The 18,806-nt window shown below is 32.5% G+C and overlaps 1 protein-coding gene across 1 annotated transcript in view; it reads left to right on the top strand.

Moving 5' to 3' along the window:
• DNAH8 (dynein axonemal heavy chain 8) overlaps positions 1 to 18,806 on the top strand; it is a 118,508-nt gene that overhangs the window by 61,982 nt on the left and 37,720 nt on the right. Inside the window, exons 53-66 of the mRNA XM_077781753.1 lie at positions 3,642 to 3,879; positions 4,843 to 4,985; positions 5,512 to 5,646; positions 7,741 to 7,863; positions 8,911 to 9,124; positions 9,679 to 9,788; positions 10,409 to 10,572; positions 12,437 to 12,629; positions 13,056 to 13,178; positions 14,775 to 14,905; positions 15,235 to 15,388; positions 15,818 to 15,982; positions 16,567 to 16,793; positions 17,186 to 17,304. Of these exons, the coding sequence (XP_077637879.1) occupies positions 3,642 to 3,879; positions 4,843 to 4,985; positions 5,512 to 5,646; positions 7,741 to 7,863; positions 8,911 to 9,124; positions 9,679 to 9,788; positions 10,409 to 10,572; positions 12,437 to 12,629; positions 13,056 to 13,178; positions 14,775 to 14,905; positions 15,235 to 15,388; positions 15,818 to 15,982; positions 16,567 to 16,793; positions 17,186 to 17,304 (2,239 nt within the window). The remainder of the gene's footprint in view (positions 1 to 3,641; positions 3,880 to 4,842; positions 4,986 to 5,511; positions 5,647 to 7,740; positions 7,864 to 8,910; positions 9,125 to 9,678; positions 9,789 to 10,408; positions 10,573 to 12,436; positions 12,630 to 13,055; positions 13,179 to 14,774; positions 14,906 to 15,234; positions 15,389 to 15,817; positions 15,983 to 16,566; positions 16,794 to 17,185; positions 17,305 to 18,806) is intronic.

Here is an 18,806-nt window from a genome sequence, read left to right as displayed (position 1 = left end):
AGTAAATTTCCAGAAGCATATGTTTAATAAGCTAGTGGATTCATTTTGGTTCTTTTAATTCCAAAAAAATTGTGGTAAGGGTCACTATATCTCTATTGGCAGTGTCAGCAGAAAGAGAGAAGAAGAATTCTATTTATCTTTTTATCTTCAGATGTAATAGGTATAAATAGGTGATGGACACATCAGTTCTTTCAAGGTCAATGTAATAATTTTTGCCTCTTCTTTCATATCAGTTGGAATTCTACCTTAAGTGGAGTCCAAACTATATCAGTGATTTGTTAAAAATATATGTTTGGCAGATTTTGCAAGATTGTCAGTCCTGTTCTGCATATCTCCAGTTGATTTGTTTATGAGTCTGTCGTGACCCACAGATTCTAAGTTTTGAGACTTTCCGTTTGTCCATGCAATCTCCTTTTTATTTTGACATACTCATAAAAAATTCAGTGGTGCCCTTGAAGAAGAGTCTAGACAAGATAATGTTTTGAGTAGCACGCCAGTTTAATGTTAAACTACCAAATTTGCACCCAATATCTTTTTGCTGTTCTTTAGAGAGTTTAAGATTTTCTAGATTGTGAAGTATTTTACTACAAACTAATAGGCACAGTAAATGCTGGAGAACTTAACTGTGCAGTATTAAATGCAAGTAGAGCATCTTTAGAACCTTTAGAATTAAAGTTCCCAGGCAGAAACAATTGAACTAACCCCTTTATGATGCACAACATTTTTGAGAGCGGTATTAATTTCTTCTACATTTCTTATCTGTGAAGCCTCTGACTGAACTGAGCTTGTCTTCATGAAAGATTTTTCCTGTGATCAAAAGTTTCTGTTATATTTGATTAGCATTTGTTAGACGTGTCAGCAAGTCAGTGCTCTATTCATGCCACTTGATCAGGGAAATATTTCCCTGATTTAAGCTGTACTGAATGTTTATTTGTGTGAGTGAAACTCTCTAGTTTCTGTCACACCTGTGACAAAGTATATAACTCTTAGCAGGTCTCCATGCTTGTGTTATCTAAGAGCCAGTGACACCAGAGATTTTTACCCTACTTGTACCTTAAAATCCCAGCTTTGTCATAAATGGTCTCTGTGCAGAAGCCCTGTACCTTATCAGCCTCCTGATGTGTTGGGTCTTACATCTCTTTAGAAATTGTATGATTCAGGACATACTGCTTCTGATTAGTTAATGAATTTTCAAAAATTGCAACCAAATCAAAGCAGTTGCACCTGGCAGACATGTATTTGAGTTCCAAAGCTCAGTTTTGGATAGTCACCCAAACAAGCACATGTACTTAATTATGTGCCATTTGTTAACATTCAGTTTGAGTTGCCTGTTCATGTACAGCAGCTTTATAATGGTTTCATATAAATGCGATCTCACCTTTGCTTTCCTCCCTGTAATTTCCACTGACTTTCTAACTCTTTATGCATCCTCTGGCCCACCTCATTAGGTCGACAAATATCATTTACCTTAGGAGATTCAACACCAGTTTTTTGCTTATAGAGTTATCCTGCCTTAACGAGCCTATTGGAAAAGTCAGTAAACTTGTAGCTAAATTGTGGGAATCCAGGGCTTCCCTCTGGCTGCCCTGGAGGGCCTGGGACCCTGGCAGGGGGTCAGGAACCCCCTGTACAGAGCCCCGAGAGACACTGTCTCTGATCTCTGTCCATGGAAAAGAGTTTTCAATCTTACAGGATGAATTACAAGCTCCGAGTGTTTGATATGAGTAATAATTAAGTGTGGCAGCGGTGCAAAAGTAAAATTTTAGGATTCTAGATTAGGGGTTCAAAGGGAACAAGATGGAGGAAATTTGGTGTGTCTTGTCCTTTTTCTCCTTCTTCATGCCCTCCATTTTTTCACTGTAGTGTTGGCATTTTTCTATTGGTTTAGGCTGGGGACACACTGTTCAACGTAGGTGACAGATATTGGCACATTATTGTAAATATAGCACAGGTAGTTTCTGGTATTTAATGTTTGTAACATGCTACTGAGGGCAGAGACCCACACGCTACCCTGCAGGACAGACCTGTGGCAGGGCAGCAGAACATGTTAGAGATAAGCAAGAATAAACAACCTTGAAAACAGCAGAGATGAATTATGGCTTCTTCTTTGGCAATGGGGCAGAAAGACAGAGACATTCTACAATCTTAGAATCATCAATACCACAGATTCCAACACTAAAGGAAATCTGATATAGTCTGCATGAAGGATCAAAGGTCTTTGACATTGTTCTTTACCAGGCACTTATGTGGCTGCTAAGTAGTCATAGCAGAAGACAAGGTGTTTCATTTTCAGATTAAAAATGTGTTGGAAGATAGGAAATGTGTGACTGGATTATCAGTTCTTAGGAAGGACAGAAGTTATCACTGATTCTGAGACAACTTTGCTGGAATCAAGCCCAGTACTGTTCAAAATGTTCATAAACAGTTTGGAAAAGTTTTAGGTGAAGAAATTTATTGACGATACTAGATTATTTAGGGTATTAAGGACAAAACAACTAACCATGAAGAACTGTAGACAGACTTTATGAGACTGAATAAATAGGCAATAAAATGGCAAATTGAATTCAGTGAAGATAAGCATGTAGGAGTTCACACAGGAAGAAAACAAACTGTTCAATGCCATGAATAGCAGACCATCTTGCCAAAGGTTGTAATAGACAATAAAAGTTTATGTAGGCTCAAGACCAGTCTTGCTATTTTCAGGGTGGAAAAAACCCACATGGGATTACAAAAGCAGAAAAAGTGTATATTGTTTAGAAGGTCACAAGCCAAAGAGGGTACCAACAGGAAGTACTACCCCAGCACCACCACAAGCCAAGAAAGATTTTTTTTCTTTTGCTCTTCTCCACTTTGGCCACTGTTTCAAATGAGATTCTGGGCAAGCATTAGAAGTATGTGTTACTGTATTACTTCCCACTGCAATTATGAGATACAAGACAGCATAAAGAGTACTAGTTCCAAGAGCTGACCGAAAATCTGTTTCACTGTTAAAAAGATGTATTTTGAAACAATATGCTGTGCGCTGCCTTGTATAGAGGGATTGCCTAAGACAGTCAAACATCCAAATTCATAAGCAACATTTCAGATTGTAGAAAACAAGTTACTGTTTTTCTAGAATCTGGACTCTAGTTCCTTAGACACAGCGTGAAGCAATCACATAATAGAATTATTTAATCTAATTTTTTAAAAATGGAAAAATAGAAGTTAATGTGTTAGATACATAAATTGTACCATAATTGAGATAGATACATCATACAGATGCTGCAAATTCTTTCCAGTTTTAATATTGAAAGAAATGGCTAGGCTTCACCTATTCTTGGAGTTCTGAATATTGTAAAATTCCTTTAAAAGCTGTTTTGTTACCCTAGCTCATAAATGACATTTATTTTGTAGGCATAATTTAGAAGGATAACTGATGATCAAATTACCTAAGTAATTTTGAAAATTTTATTCGGTCTTATATAGCTATCTTTAATAAATTTTATTTGGTTTGTTATTCTGAATTTTGTGTTTGGTGTGTTTTGTAATCTGTATTGATTTAAATTTTGAATACCTATGAATAATGGATGTGCATACTTAAATAGGTAAATAAAAAGTGATTATGTGATATTTTCTAAATGCATATTTTAAAATATTTTCAGTCTATTAATCTTCTGGAGGGCTTGATTCCATTGAAGGAAGAACGTGGTGTATCAGCTACACAACTTCTGCATAAATTGTTCAACTTTGCAATAATGTGGAGTTTAGGTGCCCTTCTGGAGCTGGACAGTCGAGATAAACTTGAAGCCTTCATTAGAGCTCATGATAAGAAATTAGACTTACCAAAAATCCCTCATGGCAGCAATCAAACGATGTATGAGTTTTATGTTACTGATCGTGGTAAGAAAAAGAACCAATATTGTTTTTTAAACTGCCATTTTAAAACTCTATTACTGATTTAGTCTTTATTATAAAGTCCTATGAGTTGAGGTTTTTTGACAGTGTAATACCAGCACATCTGTGGATGCAAGAAGTCAGAGACAAGACATAGAGTGCTCATTGATAACATCTTTTTATTTCTTTTTAATTTCCTTCTTACAAATGACTTTTCTATTAATTTAGCGAGCCACAATTTGTAGATAATTTGTGCTTAGGCTGGTTTAGTCCAGGTAAATATTATTTTATGTTTAATTTTCTCACAGGTGGTAGTTTTTGTTAAAGGAATAAAATCTGATTTTAATTTTGCTTAGTAATTATTACTCACATCTAATAACCAGTCATAAATCTGAAAGGTTATAGGATTATAAGAATAGTGAGATATTTTGATTCTTGATATTTTGAATAGTGTACTATTTTCTAGAACAGTTTTTTAAATTTATCTAGCACACAGAACCATTGTCACAAAGAACTTAGTGTCTTGACAGAATACATTCTCTTCTGAAGAAGTTAATTTGTCTCATATCCAGATTATTCTTTTTTTTGCCAGCAACATTAATTTAGTGTACACATATGCAATCCATATTTTCATGTTTTGTAATTTTTCATCAGGAGTTTTAGAATTAGTTTCTAGGTAAACATTCTTTAGGTTTTTTTTATTTAGAAAAGTATATATAAATTTAATAATACATTTAGTAGGATTGTAGACTAATTAGAGGTCATGACTAAGAATGTCCTTTCTTAGATGCATTTTAGAAAGATTTGAGAAAATTTATTCCTTTTTACACTTTGTAGTATTCTACCCATAATATCTATTTTTAAATTATTGTATTAATGAAATATTGAACATGATCAGAATATTATTAAATTTTCCTTTTTTTTTTTTTTTTTTTTTTTTTGGGGGGGTCGTGGGGGGGTTCATTTTAGGTGCCTGGGAGCACTGGAGTAAAAGAGTTCAGGAATTTGTTTATCCAACAGATCATGTCCCAGACTATGCATCTATTCTGGTTCCAAATGTTGATAATACCAGAACTCAGTTTTTGATAGATACAATTGCAAAACAAAATAAAGTAAGTACAGGATTACATGCCATAAAAATAAATAGAAAACTATTTCAAAAGTAACTGGATATTACAGTTTTTCTTCATCTTCTAGTCATTGCTTCCCAGGTGCATCATTATATTGCTTTATTTTTATTTTCTTAACATGGATCCTCTGTAATTATTTTTGTGCAAGAATCATACTTTAAAATATAAAGGAAGGAATTTACAGGAAGCCTTCTTAGGGTCATCACTAAAAGGGACTGTTGCAGCAGATGTGTCAGAAACTGGAAGAAGTCTGGCAATTGGAAGAAAATCCTCTAGCACATTCTTGTTTCTTCTTTTCTCTTTTAACTCTGCAAAGAAATTTCTTGGAGGATCTGTGTGGGATAAAAACACATATGGTCTCAGTGCATCTGGAGACAAGAAAAACCTGTTTAAAAATGTGGCATTTAAAAATAGACACAGAAACTATTCCTTCCTAAAAAATAGGTCTGTTACGCCTATATAAATATAAGTTTTGATATAACTTATGTGGTTTAAATATCTGTTACAGGCTGTTTTGCTCATAGGAGAACAAGGGACTGCCAAGACAGTCATGATTAAGGGATATATGAAGAGATATGATCCAGAAGAGCATTTGTCAAAAAGTTTAAACTTTTCATCTGCAACAGAACCATTTATGTTTCAGGTAAAAATATACATTTTAAACCATCTTGTATACCATTTCCTTTCTAAGTGTATAAAGGGTACTTAATTCTGATGGTAAGTGATTCAGAATTAAATTCTGAACATTTCAGAAAATTCTATTAAAAATAATTTTTGCAGATCAGAGTAAAATATACCCACTCACATAGAGATACATATATTCATGATTGCTGTGTGTGTTTTCATTAGGAATTATAAGAATTAATTTTTTTTGTTAAAGATATTTGATTTTCTTCTTAGATTTTTTGTTATACTTTGGGTTTTTTTCTGATTCTTTAGTATATAGTGTTAGTTTTATTTTTGTTAAATAAAGAACTGATTTCAACCTTTAGATAATTTTATTTTTCCTCAGCCCAGGAGTAACTAATCAGAAATTCTATCTTTAAAGACCTCCAGCATGACAACTTTGTAGAAATTTCTCTTACCCAATGTGACTGGTAAAAAACTATATAAACAGAAAAAAATGCTGTACATCGTTTTTTCAAGTGATTGACGGGATATTTTATAAGATATTTTTATTTTATTTTAATTATTTTATTTTATATATTATTTGATACTACTAATTTGCAAGGATATGATTCTGTAAGTTAAATTGGCTTCTTTACTAATTCAGAGCAATGAATTCATAGTGATGAGGCTCTGGTAGGAAAAAGAATTCATTTTGGAAAATTTAGTGATTGAAAAATCTATTTGTGGAATAGGTCTTACAAACTCCATTCCAAAATTAGGCATCTTTTTTAAGAAGTTAATGTAAATGTTATTAAGAAAATAGTGAAAAATAATGAATTATACACCTACTTCTAAAAAAATTCCAGACTCACTGAATGGCTGCTGAGTTTTTCCCGGCAGCTCTTCTTATGTGTAAGATCTGTGGTCACGGCTGGTATCAAAATGTGACAGAATAAGGCAGACATCCTTTCATGCATGCAAGGCTTATTGAACAGTCTGTATCTCTGTTCCAGTGTCCTTTACTAAGCATATTATGGGTCTTTGGAATATTCCTGGAAAGAAATCTCAGACTTGCTTGTCTCTGGTAAAGAGGATGTGTGAGAGGACCTTGGTGTGTCCTCTCACACATCCTCTGTACCAGAGGAAGGATACCCTTAGCACCAAATTAGCTCAAGAAATGGTTCACTCTGCTGGTTTCCAATGGAGAGATGTAGCAGAAAAACAGGTGAAATGCTTCTAATCACTTGAAAGAGTTGCACTCAAAATTTTTTTCTTTTTTGACTTTTGAGCCACTATTCTGAGGCTATTTGAAAGGTTGTGTAATTTTGGATGCATTAGACTTGCTACAAAGTTATTGATTACTTATGTAATCAATCACTTACCAGTTTCTCTTTTTCACCCTAAATCACATATTCTCTGTATGTCTGTATCTTTAAATACTCACCAATATCCTGTTGTAAAAATGGGGCAAAACAGTTGGACAAACAATGTGTCTATTTTCTGCTTCACAAATGCTTTAAATACTTTTATCTTTATGACAGCACATCCTACATTACTCATATAGGGTAACATTTGTGCTTTTATGGAGAAGACATTACTTGTCTAAGGAAAACGTCTGGTATCATCTTGTAAGGTCTTTTTTTCTGTCATTGTTCGTGTATCTTTAGAAAGACTATAGAGCTGTAGAACTTTGAAGAAACATTTAAGTATATATAATTTTTACTTGTCTATTGCATCTTCTTTTTTGCCACCAAATTAAAGTTTTGCATTATATACCTCACAAGACACCTGGGAAATCATAATTAAAGGAATCTAAGTTGCCTCTGTGTGCTCTTCAGTTGTATTGCAAATATTAAACAAGTGATATTAGTTAGGGGAATGATAATGATGATAATGAAATAATAACTTCTAAGTTTGGAAACTTTTTAAAAACCTCTGATAGCCAGAGGTGGACTGCAGGACAGGAACTGGATTCCTTAGAAACTAGGTTCCTTAATACTAGAATTAAAGATGAAACTGCTAATAAAAATAGGGAATCATTGGCTGAGTGTTGTAGCAGGTTTTTCAACAATTTCTTTTAAATACTGTTGCTTTAGATACAAAATGAGAACTTTCTTTACCTTTTTAGAGGACAATAGAGAGTTATGTGGACAAACGTGTTGGAAGTACTTATGGACCTCCTGGGGGCAGAAAGATGACTATTTTTATTGATGATATCAATATGCCATTTATCAATGAATGGGGAGATCAGGTAAACTTTAAAAATATTTACAACTTATTCTCAAATTGTTGTGCTTTTTATATATATACACACATGGGAATCAGCAGACTTCTTAAATATTTTAATGAACTGTTTATTAAAATGAACAGTTGGAATTTTTAATTCAAATTACTTATTGGAATACTTTATAAATTTGGTACGCTTGTGCACACAAAAAAGGAGAGCAAATCAGATTTACTGATGAGGTGTAATATAAATGATGCCATATTTTACATAATTACCAACTCCTTATTTGTTAAGATTAAACAAAAATCAGCACCATACTAAAGTAGCATATTAACAATTTCAAGATTGACATTAGTCTGAGAGAACCAATAAATACATTTCTGCCAAGAGAAAGGCCAATACCTTGGAGAGAGAAATAAAGGATATGAAAAATTCAAGGCCTTCACTAGGTCTTGCATTCTGGCCCTAAGACATGGCTGAAATATTTTTGATGGGATAATAGTTTGTGATTGGTGGCAAAATATGTTGATTTTGGTGGGGTATGTGAGCACATACATGAAGCTTGCTGAATATCTCTGGAGCACTTGCTATTGGGCAAACTCTGGAGCTGTAGAATGCAATGAATTGTGAATAACATTTCAAAAAGAAGCATGGAAGAATCAGTTGTTTTGGTTCAAAGGAGGCCCAAGAGTGAGCTGAAAAGCATAGCTGGAACATCTGTAGCTGAATTTCCAGCAACAAAATAAGGAACAAATTTTTTTTCCCCCCAGTTAATTTTGTTAATTTTGTTAATTTTGTTAATTTTGTTAATTAGTTCAAAAGAACACAAACACAGTTTATTGATATTATATGGCAGTGGAACTCTGAAAAAATGTTCCTGGCATTTAAAATTACATAAACCAAGGTCTTCTGTATGACTAAGTAAGGTAGTTTAATCTGTTTTTAGATTAAGGTAACAATATTTCTCTATGATTCCATAGTGGAAATGCAAAAATAAGTTAAATTATCATGGTGTATTTTCTTCATTTCTTGCATAAATTTATAATTTGTACAACTTACTTAAATTTACAGATAACAAATGAAATTGTCCGTCAGATGATGGAAATGAGAGGAATGTACAGCTTGGATAAACCTGGAGACTTCCTTACAATTGTAGATGTACAAGTAATAGCAGCAATGATACATCCTGGAGGAGGCCGTAACGATATTCCCCAGCGTTTGAAAAGACAGTTTTCTGTATTCAATTGTACACTGCCATCCAACACATCCATCGACAAAATTTTTGGTACTTTATTCTCTTGTTTTAGTAAAGTTTGTTTCCCTTTGCGATCAACCTAAAATTTATAAAAGTATAATTTCTTTCTCACTTTCATCATGCAAATTCAGAGCTCTTTCTGTAAAACAACTGAAGCTGTGGTACAGCGAATATAGTGCTGTGGAAGAGAAATGAAATCCTCAAACTGCTTGTCTTTCTAATTTTGGACAAACAAATATTAAGAAAATAATGACATTTCCTAGAAGACTATGAGCTCTGCTATTTCTGTGTAGGTTAACATTCCACCTCTGAACTTTCTGTAATGTTGCTAATTTATGTTGCTAAATTTCTCGATTCTGGTAACTCTGTCAATACAGGGTATGGCAGAAACAACAGCACTTACTGCCCAATGTTTCCATACTAGTTCAGAAAAGCTGTAGACAACAGAGAAAAAGAATTTCATCTGTAGTTTTAAAATATGTTTTACAAAGTAATGTTTTAAATAAGCACCTATTTGTCTTTTTAATGACCTACCTTATTATATCCTACAAGCTGAGATTGTTTATTGCGTCTTGTATTTTCAGGTATAATTGCCAATGGATACTTTCATCCCTGTAGAGAATTCAATCCCGAAGTATGTAATATGGTGGAAAAATTGGTCTCAACAGGACGAATATTGTGGCAGCGGACAAAGGTATAAATTCAAGGAAAGTTTTATCTTTAAATAGAGTGACTATTTGTTTACTTTAGGCAACTATTCCCGAAGATCATAGCTATAAGAAAAACCCAAACAACAACAATAAAAAAACCCCACCCCACCCCCTGAAAAAAAAGGAAAATAAAAGTTTAAAAATATTTTAAAAAACAGAGGATGGGCTACAATGTTTTTGAGATGAAATCCAGAAAATATCAGATTTCAGTATAGAAGACAGATTAATGAAAGAATCAGTTATCATTCATTCCTATAAGTAAATTCATTTTACCCAAAGCTTTGATCTCCATAGCTAAGGGGCAGGGAGTAAAATTCTTTACAAATTATAATTTTTAATTTATAAAGCCAGAGCAACAGGTGAAAAAAATTACATTATTGTAAGTCTTGGTGTTCTACATTTAGTGATAGATCCTGCTTTCAAACAATTAGATACTCTTGGTGACTTCTTATAAGGAGTCTTCCCACATTAATGTATGTGAAAATTAGTATTTTTGTTATTTGTATGTTTTATATGTGTTATTAATTATAAAGTTACACATTTTATTATTATTGACTCTTTCTAGGTGTTACTGATTTTGAATATTATCAATATTTTTCTTTAGGCAAAGATGTTACCTACACCATCTAAATTTCACTATATCTTCAACCTTCGAGACCTTTCTAGAATTTGGCAAGGCATGTTAACTATAAAGGCAGAAGAATGCAAAACCAGCACTGTTATCCTAAAACTTTTTAAACATGAATGTACCAGAGTAATTGCTGACAGGTATAATAAGTATAGCATTTTATATTTAGTAGGTTTGGCCATTTGCTTCATTATGTTCATACATCTTTAAAACTTTTAAATATTACAAATCTTATTAGGCCAATATGAAAAATTTTATCTTATTTTACATACTGTCTGCATTGGTGTATTATTCCAACAAATATAATGGTATATACTGATAGAGTAATCCAAATATCTATGTATTACATATTTTAACCTACTTTCTTTTGCCACTTGACTGCACTCAGCTGATTCCACTGTAGAAAAGAGAACTTTATGGTGTCCTAAATTTATACACATAGGGTAATCACTGAAAAAAACAGGATTGCATCCTTATGGCTAAAAAATGGCCCATTTCTTATAAATCTCTTTCAAAATATTCATAAAACAGATATAACTATGACCTGTATGTCTTGGAGACCAGTGTTATTTTTCTGTTCATTGTGATTCAATTTCTTGTGAAATTCTAGATGTAGCACTTAAGCTGTTACTAAAAGCCTGACATATACCCACTGCTACTGTGAGTAGTTATAATTATTTCTCCATGATCAGAGAAAGTCTATCCACCACAAAATATTAGCAGTGCTGATATTTCTAACTGTCTGATATTTCTCACTCTCTGAACTATCAAATATTATACAAATGTACATATTTGCTAAAATTTATATCTATACATTTTTATGTGCAACAGAGTGCTCTTGATATGTGATGGGGGAAAATATTTAATTTTATTTTAAGATAGGTTCTGCCCTACTAAGGCAAAAGTATAATACAGAATCATACAGTGTATTATTTTCTGCTTTAAATTTGGGAACAATATAGGTTTTTAATTTGTTGTGGTAAATTTAAAAATGCATGCAAGACATGTATTTGTACAGATATATTAGAAAGAGGGAGAGAGAGAGCGAAGTCATGCATTCCCTGTTTCCATGCTGTTTTTAAATTTCCTAGTTTTTAATATTACAAGAGACCTCTAACAATAGTGGTGCAATGCATATTTAGGCTGTCTCTATAACAGTTCTTCAATTTAGCTTGTCTTATTTGAAAACTCAGCACTGGGCTTCTTCACATTTGTTCTACTTTCCTCTCAGTTGTATCACTGAAAAGAAAAAGAAGTAAATATATGGAAACATTCACAGTTGGAATGAACTTTTTCAGTGGATGAGGTGGATCTTGTCTTTTATGTTTGCCAGTTACTCCTAAGTTCTTCATTGCTTCACTGGTAATCATAGGCAGAGTAGTTGAAGGTCTGATCTGTATTAAAATCAGATTGTCTCTTAAGGGAAGCAGATAAAGCTGTTTACACAATGAAATGTCATCACTAGTATATGTTTCCAGAATTTAATTAGTCCCCTCAACCCGATGTGTATTTCTCTGCTAATTATGGGTTTTTATGTAAGAGGTGTAGTGGTATATACTACCTTCCTTTCATTATTCCTTGTCTAATTGCAGTTCCATTGGCAGTGCTATGATACCAGAAATTATGCTGTTCTACTGAAGGTTGAAAGATGAAAGGCTCACTTAGCTATGGTTATTTGGGAAAGCATTCACACTTTTTCATCCTTTTTTATCTGAAAAATTACAGTCTGTCATTGTCTCATTCTTGGTGGAAGTTGGAAAATCAAATTATTTTGTTTTATATTTAATGTCACTGTATGGAAGCTCTTGACTTTTGTGAATGTTTCCTAATCTGTTTCTGTGACTACTGTGTAGTATATATTGTCTAATATGTATTTTTCTTTAAAATGTTAAAAGTTGGGTTTTTTTGGTTGGTCTTAGATTTTTTTCTTTATTTAGCTGCCTGTTTTCTCTATATATAAGTAGAAATATTTTTTTTAAGTTTGTACTAATTTATGGCTTTCAGGTTTAATACACCTGAAGATACAGCCTGGTTTGAAAAAACTCTCGATAAAACAATTGAGGAATACGTGGAGGCAGATTTAAGTGAAGTTCTCCAAGCTGAACCGTATTTTGTAGATTTTTTACGGGATGAACCTGAACCAACTGGTGAAGAAGCAGAAGATGCTGAGCTTCAAGCACCAAAAGTTTATGAGGAGGTATTTAATTTTACTCATCAAATACTAGGCACCAAAGTTTTCCTTTAATTTTTGTATTATATTGCTCAACTCATACAATAAAGAAAGTTTTGTTGAATAGCTATGATTTTTTTTGTGAAAATATATCCAGATTTTCCTAGTTAGCATGCAGTAAATCATTTTAGTGATGTTATATTTAACAATGACATATAAATGCAGTCTATTTTTTCCTGTTCTTGCTACTTCTTTTTTTTTCTTCCACCATTAGCAAAAAATTTCAGCATAAACACAACTGCAATAATTATGGTGAATTAGCAAGATAATATCATTACACGTGGCCAAGACATAAAACTGCAGTTTGTGTAAAAATATCAGGGGAGTTTTAAAATTGTGAAGTGCCCTACTAGTATTACAGATTTTTTTTTTTTTTTTTTTTTTTTTTTCCAGATTCCAAGCTATGAATTCCTTTGTAACAAATTGCGGGTATATCAGTCACAATACAATGAAAATATTAGAGGGTCATTTCTTGATTTGGTGTTTTTCAAGGATGCAATGACACATCTTATTAAGGTTTGGTATTGCTACTTTTTTATTTGTTTAACTGTTGTAACAGTGTTCTTTATTTGGACAAGTTATTCTTAAGAGGGCACATTGTGAAAAGCTATTCTTACCCCCAAACTGCTTTGCCATCTTTGCATGGTCATTTTTGAGAACTAGGAAAGACCTACAGTCATTTTACCTGTTTACATGTTTTATAATAAATTCCTTATTTAAGTATCTGTTTAAATTCCTATGTAGTCAGAGAGATAAAGATTTTCCTCAATAGGAAATGTGAGATCATAAATAAAGACATTTATATTGTTTATATACAATTATTTTTAATAATTTAGAATTCAGAGGACACTTCAAATGTATCTGTACCTGACAGGGAACAAAAACAACCTGAGGCAGAATCTGACTGATGAGAGAAAGGAAATATAAATTAGGGCAGCAATAGAATCAGTGTGTAGGGTAGAAATTAGGGTAGTGTGTAGCTCTCAACTAAGAATTATTTGTTCTCCTAATGAGAAAGGAATGTATAAGAAAATAATTAGTCTGAAATCAAAAACTGATTCATGGGAATTAAATAAAGGCAAAGTATGAGATTAGTGTCTCAGCTTTAAGAATTGCTTGGACTGATGATCTGAAAGACAGAAGTTGCAGTGAAACAAAAACAAAAAAAGGGGTTTTATTTGTCTCTAGTTCACCTCAAATGAAGTAAATGTTTGTTTACTTTGCCTTTAAACAGGAGTAAATAAATATTTTGAAATCTGATTCACATGATGCTAGGTGCATTTCAGAAGACCTTGAAAGCTCTAGCATTCCATTTTTATTCACAAGTTTTAGCCAGAGTATCCTCAATATGCACTTAGTGACAGCAGGGCTCCTTTCTACCTAAGGTGACAATAAATCTAGTCAGCTACATAATTTCATATTTAGACTTCTTTAATATATTTATCTGGGATGACTCAGAGGGAAGTGTGCAGTAAGCTAAAATTTTATAAAATATAAAAATGAAAATATTTCAAAGACTTGATGTAGATGCCAATCTTCTGAATTTTGTACATAATTTACAGATGAACCAAAATATAATGTAGAATCTTAATAGTGCCCTAAAGTATCATAAACCCAAAGAATATATGTCAAAAAACAATTGAATACTAAATTTTTAATTCAACTTTTGTATCTGGGGACTTCGTAAGAAAACTATCACAGAAGAAGTGTTGAAAGTAGATAGACTAGAAGGTAACATTGAAGCATAGTTTATTCATGTTAAGTCTTTCAGATGACTAAAATTAGGAAAGTAGTATCATTGTTCTTCTAGATAAAGCTTTTTATTGATATTTTTAAACACATTCAGGATGAGGTCTTCAAAATAAACTGTGCCCTCAAAATGTCTGTCCCCTTTCATGTATTTATGATTATAACCATCCCATATTTTTATATGCAGCTTCTTCATTAGCTACACAAAATTCCTAAAGAATTTACAAGTGTTCTTTTGAAAAAAAAATTCTGCAAGTATCCTTTAAATAATTTTTACATTGTATTATAGTAAACTAAGCATAAAGCATAATAGATTTTTAAATTTTGCTAACTAATGTTCATATTTATTACTGGTCTTTGTAGGTTTCCCGAATTATTCGGATAGCCTGTGGAAATGCTTTACTTGTTGGAGTTGGTGGATCCGGTAAACAAAGTCTTTCAAAGTTAGCCTCCTTCATTGCTGGCTATAAAATATTTCAGATCACTTTAACCAGGTAAGAAATGCAAGAAATACATAAATCACATTTATGGCATTTCTTTGTCTTTACTTGGCCACAGATTGTTCTCCTTTTTTGCTTTTTTATAATTTTCATTTTGTCAAAATTGGAAAAATACTGAAAACAAAACACTTATATCTGGTTTGTATACAACATTGGATTTATTTTGATTTGAAAAAGGTAGACCATGTGTTAGCTATTCCTGCACCAAAATATGTGTGCTTACAAAGTGTGTTTGCTATGTCATTTATAAAATACTATAATCCAAAAAGAGCAGTAGTCTTCGTTGTTTTGAATTAACAGGTAATGTTCCTTATCTCTCCTAGATCCTATAATGTAACCAATCTGGCAGAAGATTTAAAAGTATTGTATAGAACAGCTGGACAGGAAGGACAAGGTATCACCTTCATCTTCACTGATAATGAGATAAAAGAGGAATCATTTTTGGAATACGTAAATAATCTGCTGTCTTCAGGAGAGGTAAGGGTCTCAGCCTGACAGGCAATGTGCTCTAGAGTCAGGGTACTGTAGAATTTGTTCTCACTACTTCATTTGTCTTGGTAATACATTGTAGAATCAATAATGTTTAAAATATTCCAACATTTTAAGTAAGGAGTGCTCTGGATATGTAGTTTCTTTATTTCAGTGTAAGCCAGGAGAATATAAAAGTAGCTGTGGTTAGTATTTCAGTAGCCTTTTATTAAAGAATGATTCAATTGCCAGTTCTATACTCTTCTGGAGTTGCACTTCTTAGATTTCAATGGAATTTCATAAGTCTAAACCTGTGTTTTTTCAGTCTAAACTGTGTATATGCAGAGAGAGAGATACAGATGTAAACAGGCAAATATATATAATTCTATAATAATGAAATCCATGCAATTAATTATCCATTTCTTACTTTGTAAAAAGATTTCTAATTTATTTGCTCGGGATGAATTGGATGAAATCACCCAATCATTAGTACCGGTGATGAAAAAAGAGCTGCCTCGGCATCCTCCTACTTTTGACAATCTTTATGAGTACTTCTTAAATCGAGCCAAGAAGAACTTGCATGTTGTCCTCTGCTTTTCTCCTGTAAGTTTTTTCTATATATCTGTTTTCCTTTCTTCCATTAGGAAACATGCCTATGTGGTATAAGATAGTTATTCAAGTTTTATGTTTTTAAGGAAGTTCAAGACACATAAAAAGATTGCTGAAGTCTAGTTGTAATTGCTGAGATAGTAAAAGTAATAGTACAGCTGTGAGAACTTCACAGCAAAATACTTAAAAGCTACATAATTTTTTTACAAGTTAAAGTATTTTTATTTTTTTTTCCACTTGCATATTCTTTCCTAATACACATCAGTGAATGTATTTTTGTGAAATTATGGCTGTTAACTGGAAAACGGTATTTTATTGGCAATTAAAATACATTATTTGATGCTTCAAAATATTAAAATCATATATATTTGTAATTAACTTCTTTCTTCAAATTTCATAAATGTTGAATGTTAGAAATTTTGCAAAACTCTATTTGAGGAGAAAAAAAAATTCAGGGTATTCTAAGCAGAAAATGATCAAGAAGAAAACAGATGATTTAGTTGGTTTTGCTAATTAAATACTTTCATTGACTTTTGCTTAAGAATCATATTGCTAACAAACAGTGATTCTCTCTTCAGGTTGGTGAGAAGTTCCGTGCACGTTCTTTGAAATTTCCTGGTCTGATATCAGGGTGCACCATGGACTGGTTCAGTCGATGGCCCAGGGAAGCTCTTGTAGCTGTGTCCAACTATTTTCTTTCAGAATTTAATATGGTCTGCACTCCATCAGTTAAAACAGAAATAGTACAAACCATGGGTCTCTTCCATGATATAGTTTCAGAAAGCTGTGAGAATTATTTCCAAAGGTAATATTTTCTACTAATGCAATAATTAATCTCAAAAATGTTGCTACTGACAGTGTTTTTAGAACTCATGTTGTATGTATCAATAAATGCATTTTGAGGGTAATAAAAAATAAATCTGCTATACCATTATATCCTCAGGCCATGAAAAAGAATTCCTATTATGTTGCAAATTCTTTATCTTCACTCCCACTTTTCAAAAGTCTTTAATCCACTGTCTATGTGGATTAAAAAACTGTAACTAAAAATTATAAGGGTTTGCATCATGAAGAAATCTGATTTAAGATTAATAAAGATTTGAGTTACGTAATTTTCTCTTTTTGTGCAAGTGATCAAATAGCTGTATTTATCAAAAATATATATGAAGTTGATGTTGTCAATACACTTCTGTTTAGGTATCGAAGACGAACTTATGTAACACCTAAATCCTATCTCTCTTTCGTCAATGGCTACAAAGAGATTTACACAGAGAAGTTAGACAGTATTAATGAGCAGGCTGAACGTATGCAAACTGGTAAGCAAATACATTCCATGTATGGTCTCAAGTGATCTATGTTTTAATATTAGACTTCTTCTTCAGAGATCACTTATAGGGGATCACAGTCCAAAAGTGGTAGCATATGAGGACCTTTACCAGACACACCCCCAATCACAACCTCACAATGATTCTCTTGTAAAAATACCTCAAAGAAGCTACCAGCCTAACCACTCAGCTCATCATTGTATCAAACTTTAATATTTGCAAATCAGAATTTGTAATAGAAAGTAGAACCTGAAAATGGACAGAGGTAGCATGTTATTTACTGGTGTAGAGAGAAATAATTCTAAACAGTTACTCATTTCCTTCTGGACTTATCTATGGAAATTCTCACCATGAAATCTGTGCACTTTACACGTGATTTATTTTGTATTTCTGCTGTAGAATAAGTAGTTGTTACTTGGGGTCATTTTATAACTGAGGATCTGAAATGTAGAAAAGTATGGTTGAAATTTTCTTCAAACAGATTTTGGATATCTGTTTGAAATGGCCTAATTTTTGGCATTAGTATTTAATGGTTTCAGAACACCAGTCTTCTAGTGTTTTCAGTTTTCTCCAGTTTGCACCTAGACATGCTTTTGTAAATCCATAAAGTCAACTGAGCATCTTAGGAAACCCGGTCTTTATCAGAGAAGATATTGCATATTGATTCATTGGAATGTTGAATTCTACATGATAAGATTTTACATACAAAGGTAAAGAATGTGGCACTTTACCAATTAATAACTGGTACCCTTTTACATTAATAAAAGTCTAAAATAAAAATGCAGAGATATTTGATTCATAAATTCTTTACTGAATTAGAGTGAACTGTAGAGGAGTAAGTGATCCTCAATATTTTCAAATTGTGTAAGTTTTGCTCTATGGATCTGTTGCCATTTCTTGAAATCTGAACTTATCCTCAGTCTACTTTGAGATGGAGATACTTTGAGAACTGTCATACTATATGACATGAAATAACTCACAGAAGCAGGCTAGATGTAAAAAGAAAGAAAAAGAACCCAAAAAAGTTAATGTTATTTTCTGACTACTATATAACAATAGTAAAAGTGAAAGTGGATTGGAGGGTGAAACTGCCACCTCTCCAACCACACTGGTCTAACTAACAGTCTATCAATTCTTTCTACTCACAAAGAAGAATGTAAAACAATCATTGTTTATATGAAGAGTGTGAGAAAATTTAGTAAAAATATGTAAATATGAGAAGGCGTAAGAAACTTTTAGAAGAACTTTAAAACTCTCAAAAAAAGAGGGTGACAGAGAACCTTGAAGATTCAAGATACTGGGGTTGGTTTAGTTTTCTTTTTTTATTCTTTCTACAGTTTTTTATTTCCAAAATAATTCAGAAGTAGTAACATAAGCAGCTTCAGCACTATCAATAAAATTTCATATATAGATTTTCACAGCCTCTGACATGTTATTACAAGTTCCTTGCATGTTCTGCTGAAAAAAATGATTGTGTACTGGTGAACACGTGA

Source organism: Lonchura striata, chromosome 3 (genome assembly GCF_046129695.1).
Source record: "Lonchura striata isolate bLonStr1 chromosome 3, bLonStr1.mat, whole genome shotgun sequence".
Lineage (NCBI taxonomy): Eukaryota > Metazoa > Chordata > Aves > Passeriformes > Estrildidae > Lonchura > Lonchura striata.
The sequence above is the reverse complement of the archived record's forward strand: the minus strand, read 5'-3'. Positions and strand labels throughout refer to the sequence as shown.